Source organism: Montipora foliosa, chromosome 7 (assembly GCF_036669935.1).
Source record: "Montipora foliosa isolate CH-2021 chromosome 7, ASM3666993v2, whole genome shotgun sequence".
Taxonomy (NCBI): domain Eukaryota; kingdom Metazoa; phylum Cnidaria; class Anthozoa; order Scleractinia; family Acroporidae; genus Montipora; species Montipora foliosa.
In genome coordinates this window covers 21,159,861-21,167,360 of record NC_090875.1, presented here as the reverse complement: position 1 = coordinate 21,167,360, position 7,500 = coordinate 21,159,861, and the positions used below count along the sequence as shown (strand labels likewise).

At 39.5% G+C, this 7,500-nt stretch overlaps 2 protein-coding genes across 2 annotated transcripts in view; both read right to left on the bottom strand.

Annotated features, from left to right (window-relative positions):
* Nucleotides 1-5,472, bottom strand: part of LOC138011305 (uncharacterized) — a 7,153-nt gene extending 1,681 nt beyond the window's left edge. The window contains exons 1-3 of the mRNA XM_068858269.1: nucleotides 4,830-5,472; nucleotides 2,975-3,445; nucleotides 1-505 (exon numbers count right to left, since the gene is read on the bottom strand). The exon at nucleotides 1-505 is cut by the window's left edge and continues 1,681 nt beyond it. Of these exons, the coding sequence (XP_068714370.1) occupies nucleotides 156-505; nucleotides 2,975-3,445; nucleotides 4,830-5,331 (1,323 nt within the window). The 5' untranslated portion in view covers nucleotides 5,332-5,472 and the 3' untranslated portion in view covers nucleotides 1-155. The remainder of the gene's footprint in view (nucleotides 506-2,974; nucleotides 3,446-4,829) is intronic.
* Nucleotides 5,473-6,729: 1,257 nt separating this feature from the next.
* LOC138011304 (ceramide kinase-like) overlaps nucleotides 6,730-7,500 on the bottom strand; it is a 17,940-nt gene continuing 17,169 nt past the window's right edge. The window contains exon 11 of the mRNA XM_068858268.1: nucleotides 6,730-7,500. This exon is cut by the window's right edge and continues 377 nt beyond it. The gene's annotated coding sequence lies outside the window, so the exon portion shown is untranslated.

The window sequence follows — 7,500 nt, the reverse complement described above, 5'->3', positions numbered from 1 at the left end:
TGGTCTATTAACAACTATTCACCGAAGTCAGAACCGCGAGCGCAATCTCGCGCGAGTTGCGCGGAGGTTGAATGGCAAGGGATATTCGAAGTTTGAGTAGCCAATCACAGCGCGCCTTCAACGGAATCCACTTTTTTTGGTATATACTGTACAGTCTAACAATGAATATTATATTCCCACCCAGTCATGTTTTTATGTCTTGTAAAACAGAATTCTTGCGCGGCAGAAAAATGTTGCACGCATTTATCCGTGAGGAATGGCTCCACAGCAAGACCAACAAAACCAGCCACCAGGCCACCCAAAGAGTTTCCGACTGTCAGCAGTCCCAGGGCAAATTCTCTCTCCTCGGGTGAAACAAAACGTGAGACGGCGAAAGGCGAGTGCAAGACAATCATTCCAGCCACGAGTCCAAGCGTAGAACACAGAGCAATAACGATCCAGATGTAGCCGACAAAGTGATACCAAGACTCGAACAGAAAGAAGATTAAATGGGATATTTCCAGTGCTGCGGGGAAGAAAACACGCATGAAGGTAAGTGTTTTTTCTCTTTTTAAATCCAAATAAGGTTCGATGCCATCTTTGGTACGATTCCGTTTCTTTGAACCTGTTTATTTGGTTTATATTCTTGCACGCTTAGCTATCTAGGGTACGCGAGTAGTGACACTAGCATTTTCGTCTTCATACACGGGCCGCGATTTTTGCAAGAGTGACATCGACGAAAGCAAGAACAGTATGAAACACCAACTTAAATAAGCCAAAAAAAAAGCTCTGAGTGTCCTGGTTGTGCGTTTGAAAAGGACGCAACCGTTGTTGCGTTGGACGCAACACGCGACAAAACATTACAACTGTAATATTATTGGTCAAAAAGAGAAGAAAACTAATCCTGGCATGTGCGGCACGTATTCTATCTCTGATTTTTTCTCATATTTTGTCGGTACCCTGCATAATTAAATAAAAGACTTCGAGATCTTGACAATAACATGAGCTTACAAATGTGAACCTTTCATTCCGTATTTTTGCTCTGAACTGACCACTCATCCCGGTTTACAAATAAAGAAGCCTCGCCTGTGATTTATTCCGTTGTAAAGCACGCAGGAAGCGGAAGAAGTGTACCGAGGGAAAACAAGAGACGAAGAGTCAAGTGTTTTCCCTCATCATATCATATCATATATCTTTATTTACCCTCGGATTTTTAGAGTAGCTTGGTGTAGCTAATTTCTCCGAGCATTTACCCTCCCAACCATGATACATCACAGAAGACAGACCACAACACCGGGAACTACATGCCCATCTTCTTGTTAGTTCTATCCGATTTCAAAGTGCTTTACAACGAATTTTACCATGACTGCGAAATTCTCGCGCACTCATTGGCTAATTTTTATTGTCAATAAGCGGACAGACACATAAATTTATAATTTATGTGATATTGACGCGATATTGCTCGCGTCCGATTGAATGAAATTGAAGTTTCTCGCACTTTTGTCTCCCGTTCTTCTCGTGTTTTGACTTAATTTTGACCCCTCTTCCTTTGGTCAAAAACAAATTGATGCCATTTTTTCATGCGTCTGTCCTGTTATTGACAATGAATTTCGTCATAATATTGTGGATCCACAGCTACTTTGACAATGTTATAACGAAATTCATGATCAATAACAGGACAGACGCATGAAAAACTGACATCAATTTGTTTAAACAGATCACAGGCGAGGCTTCTTTATTTGTTTGATAATAAAGAATTTCTTAAGTTCGTCGCGCATTTGGCTAATTTTTGCAAAACTTTATTTTTCAAATGCTGCGAGTGGTGTCAGCCGTGCATTGGCACGCTGTGTTAACCAATCAGAGCGCGCGTTATATCAAAACTTTATCATAATTTAGTTTTAGGATAATTCGTCCACATTGTAAGACGTGAACCCGATGGAAAAATCGCGACGTCGCCTTTGTCCGTATTCTCGTTTTAACAACGTCGTGAAATCACCTTGAGGCTCTGTCCGGACGTCAGCAACCCATCATATCTATATTTTTTAATTTTTGCCACAAAAATTCCAAGAGGCTCATAGCAGACTAGTTCTTGGACAGTTTCCATGCAATGTGTATGCTAAACAACCTTACTGCGCACCTGTGGCTCAGTTGGTTGAACACCGGGCTGCCATGCGGGAGTTCGCGAGTTCGACTACAGCCAGATTAACACTCAAGGTCTTTAAATAACTGAGGAGAAAGTGCTGCCTTTGTAATGACATCTGCAAATGGTTAGATTCTCTAATCTTCTCGGATATAAAGGACAATAAACCGTAGGCCGCGTCTCACAACCCTTCAATGTTCATAACTCTGTGAGACGTGAAAGAATCAGCACACTATTCGTAAAGAGAGGGCACTGGGAGTTTCCGGTGTTGCGGGTCTGTCCCGGAAGTGAAGTGGAGTAAAGCTATTAGTTTCTCCCCTCGGGGCTTTTCAGGACTAATTTACAATAATTTAGAGTGGTTTTCAATTGAGTGTCGAAAGTAACTAGCGAATTGCTTTGGTTTTGCATTACTTCACTCAGTGATTGGTTCAAAGTTTTCGCGCTACTTTTTCAACCATGCAATCAGAAGTGAAACCAAAACCAATCGTGGCCCGCGCGTGCATATTTTCCCGCGCTTTGTGTCGGCTACGTGTAATTACTTCTAGTTTTGATTGGTTTACCGGATTGTCTCCGTCCTTTTTGAGTGGCCAAAGTAATTACTCTTGTTTTGGCTTTACGACACTCGATTGAAACTTGCCCTATGGTGAACTTTAGCCAGACTGCTTATTACGCAGTTTTCAATTTTATTTTAGGAAGTGAAAGATGCCCCGAAGCTGTAGTGTATCGTGGTTGGGAGGGTGAACGTGCTCGGAGATACTAGCTACATCAATGTACTCTAAAATCCGAGGGTAAATAAAGATAAGATATGATATGATATATGACGATATTTACCCTTGACTGATGCCCATCACCTACCTGCAAACACCCACGTCTTGTTGCAAGTCAGAAAATCCACAGCCTCAGAAGGAAGGCAGGCAAATAGAAACAGATAACTCCTACCAATGAATTTTCCAATCCGGTACGAGAGAGAATAGAAAAGAAAATGATCTCTAGGAGGCACATGAGAATCAGGGAAACCAATGGTTGTAATAACGGAAGAATTGGACATGTACTCGGCGAAGAAGCTTAGAAACAGCGGGATGATAAAGGGGAGAATCTTGAAACCGATGCGAAGTTTTTGGCTAAATTGAGATTTTTCAGTTGATTGGTGCGGACTGTCAGGCTCGGACCCAACGATTGTATATCGTACATTTTTGTGTTCAGCGCCATTTCCGTTTGCTATGTTCTCCCTGTCTAAAAGAGCGTAAAATATGATTATCAACGCCGGCAGAGGAATCGTGAGTGTGATGGCTGTCTTGGGTGACACACAACTCCATATTGTAACTCCTGAGGGAAAAAAAGAAAAAAACAACAACTTTATAAACTATAAAAATTATACAACAAAGACACGCAGTCACTCAGACATGGTCTACTTGATGGCATCAAAACTTGTATTGAGCTTGATCGCGACGCTCTTGGAATAACGTTTTTTTCCCCGAAAGCTCTGAAATTTCGGAAACGATAATTCATTTGAATGCCAGAAGAAAGACGTTTACTTATAGAGAATCACCACTGAAAGTTAACTTTGAAGCTATTTTGCGACGTCTTGAAAGCATGTTGAAAGACATCTTTTAGAATGAGTGGACGAAGGTTTCATAAAAACGGTTTTCAGATGGGCCAAAAAAGTGTTTTCTCAGACACACCTGGTCTTCGTTTTCAAAGCTAAAAACTGCACATGAATTTTCTTGACAAAACTTTCGTCTACAGTTGCCTTAAGTCGTTTGATGATTCGTTGGACAAGGGATTCTTGATTCACCAATCGCCGCGAAAAATCGGTTATTATGTTCCCCGGAAAGGCCATGTTCTAGACAGCGCGAAAAGCAAAGAACAGGTGTTTTTACTAACTAGATGCAAGTCGGATGTTTCTGTCAAGAGAATCACACTTTCGTTAACATATTGAAATGCAAATGTCAGGCATAAAGCAAACATTAAAATACGAGAACACTGACCGACGAGAAGTTCAAGACTACCTCAGAAAGCAAACAAACAAATCACATTTTTGTTCATGAAAATGGCCATCAATGCCTGCAAATTTGATGCTATACGCTTTTTGAGATTTCCTCCAAAATTAAGAACAAGCCAAAAAGCAGAATCTCAAACAGACGATTTGATCCGCATACAAACTCAAGCATTTTAGTGAATTATATTCACCAATAAGTTGTGCTGAGAATTCATGGTTATCTTCAAGCCAAAATCGCATCTTTTATTTTAAAAGGAGGCCAAAAACTGCGATTTAAACTTTAATGAGAAACGTAAAGTTTAGATATCACTTGAAGGATACGGCTTGAATGTACCGCTTTTCATTAAAAAAGGGTAAGACGAAAGAATTAGTTGAATTTGAGGGCGAAGTTGCCGAATGTTCGTGAACCGATTTAGCATTAACCGAAATTGACTGGTTATTACAAGAAATCGAGGCTTCTGAAACCCTTCTAATGTACTCTGTGAGAGTACAAAACTTACGAAGACTCGATATTTTTCTTTCTTTCGTCATTTATAAACCTTGCGGTAAATCTAAATATTATATATTGCTTGGCCAACCCTTTGTGACTGTTAGTAACTGAAGCGTAAAGAACTAACAGAAGGAGAAGAACAGCTCACGCGAAGCGTCACTTCTGTTGTTAGTGTTTTCGCCTGCTGGGAATTAACACAATTGACATGACCGTCTTCCTACCTGTATAGTATAGAGGAGAGACAAGCGACGCCATTCCGGTTCCAGCAACAAATGCACTGATACACACCTGAGGATAAAATGACGTTAAGGCGAGAAATACAACTTCGGCCACCCCTGTAGCTACGGCGTTCACCGCTATTCCTACTAATTTCAACCGCATGTCTTCGGTGAAGATGATCAAAGCCAGCCCTGTTACCATGCACGTCGAGATGAAACAAACTTTGAAGACATAAGAAATCTTTTGGATAAACCATGGCGCTATAAGCTTTATCGCCGCTAAGGGTGTTACAAAAGTAACTAGTATTGTAGCAGTTGGAAGTTGTCGGCCGCTAAGAATGTCCTCAGACGCCGTGTATAACATTTCTTGATAAAAGAAGCCCATCGTACCAAAGATGTAGAAGCAAAGAACATTTAGCCAGTTAGATCGCTTTTTCAAAGCGGCTGGATTCTCGTCTCTTTCAGGGCTACATTTACTGTAACTTTCCATCCTTCGATCCCACATTGTCCATTCATTTAAGTCTAAAATAAGATTATTGATTCGCTTGTCTTCTACTTTTAACTTATAAACGGCTTCATAAGAGAGGTTTGCGCCACGATTTGAACGCCGATCAAAGCAAATTGGCCCCGCCGTCTTATGAATAAATACTCCAGTTCACAGGCGGTAATTTATTGCGCTTTTTCCGCGTTGGAGAAAACAAAGCCGAATCAATTAGAATTGCAAATGAACCAAATGGAGACTCAAAGGTCAAACACAATTCCTTGTTTATCAGCTGCACAAGAAAATAAGGCACTTAGCAAGCAAATCTTTCTTTCACATCGAGAGGGGGATTCAAAAGCTAAAGGTAAACAATTTTAAAGTATGAATTTGATTTTCAAAAATTAAAAAAAAAAAAACATTGTGCCTGTGATGTCAACGTTTCCATGACGACCAATACCTCTTACGCTCAACCCTTTAAAGGATTCTACAATTTGAACAATATTTATCAAAAGATATATTTTTCTCATAGAAAGTGATAAATATTCTCTTTCATGAAAAAAACTTAAGGTCTGGTAACCGAAATGATTGTGCTTTTGTAAATCCTAATCAGGACGCCCACTGTTTGATATATTACCACAAGTTCTCTTCATATCAAAATACTTATGTTGAATCTAGTTATGTCATGTTGTTCTTACTATTATATTCATGTTGAATCCACTAATGGGATGTTATCCGTATCGCAGAAAAACGCAAAATTTAAACACACACCTGGTCAGTTGTTTCAAAACAGTTCGTATCACTTTTACGTGTTTTTGGCAACTAATTAATAATTCAAATTTAAACCATAAAAATAATTAAACCCGGAATTTTTAGGCCAGATCCGTTGACGTATGTTGTTACTACGAGCTAGTATCCTGACAGAATCTATTTCTTTCCCTCAAGCACCAAAACACCACATGATCCAATCGACCAGAATTTTCGCACCGTACCGTACCGGAGCCCGCGGGAACCAATAACAGTCAGGGCTCGAAATTCCCCGAGAGAACTTCGAATCTTTCGGGACACAAACCACAGAAGGCACTTCTTTGTCCTTACTCCGCTTCGCAGCCGTATTTTCACATCCCAAAAGCCTGTTTTCGTCGTTTCGCCATTGTTATATATTCGCACACAACGAGCTTGTGTGCGAATTGTACAATTATTCAAGACGGCGGCGACAGGAACGGAAATAAAAATAAGCGATTCATAAATTCATTTTTTTCCCGGACGATGGCTTTTATCAAAAGAAAAATGTCAGTGTGAAGATAAATTACTTTGATTTAAAATTATTCATGGTAATAGTTGAAACTGAATTCTTTTTAAAGGTTTCCAACGAAGCTTTGCGAGGGACAAAATGCGGAAGAAATCAAACAAGCCAGCCATGGATTAAATTGAATATTCTATATTCATGTTTTAAAATAGATTAAGGCAGCTACATGTACTTTGAATTAAAACAAAAATCTTTCACATGGTTCATTTCAACCACCATATTAAATATTCTTTACAATCATGTTTCTACAATATATCATTACATTATTCATACAATGATAGGAAATCAAAATAGCGATTTATTGATAGAAAACGAGAATGTAGATTATTGCGACAAAAGTTATTAATTTGATCTTGGCCATTAAATCTGAAGCAGACACTCCTGGCAAATTTACCGGTATTAATTTTGACATGAGACGACTTATGGCGGGCACGAGGACATCAAAGAGCCGTTTTCACGCCGCTCAAATAGAGCGTACGTACGCATCCAGAACCTGCCCCTGACATCGCTAGCCATTGTATTTTTAATTTTTTTAATCTCCTTCTTAATCATTTGTTAATTTATTTATTTACTTTTTAATATAGGGGAGTGCCTCTCATTATACTCTGGATAGTGACCTGTCCACTGGGTAAAGATTCCGTTTAGAAAACTTGATAAGATTGTTTTCTTTTTGTTGAGAAAAGCTGCAATGTTTGATAACGACAACGATGTGATGATGATGACGAGAACAGAAACAAAACGATAACAAAGAATAATTATTCTAAAGTCATAACTGGCGTTATATCGCCATGTTTTCAACAGATCGAGTTAGCAGCCGAGCATACCCACACACTGCCTGGCCAGCAGACCTGTGTGTTTGGCAAAAGCAGCTATCTGTGTAATTTTGA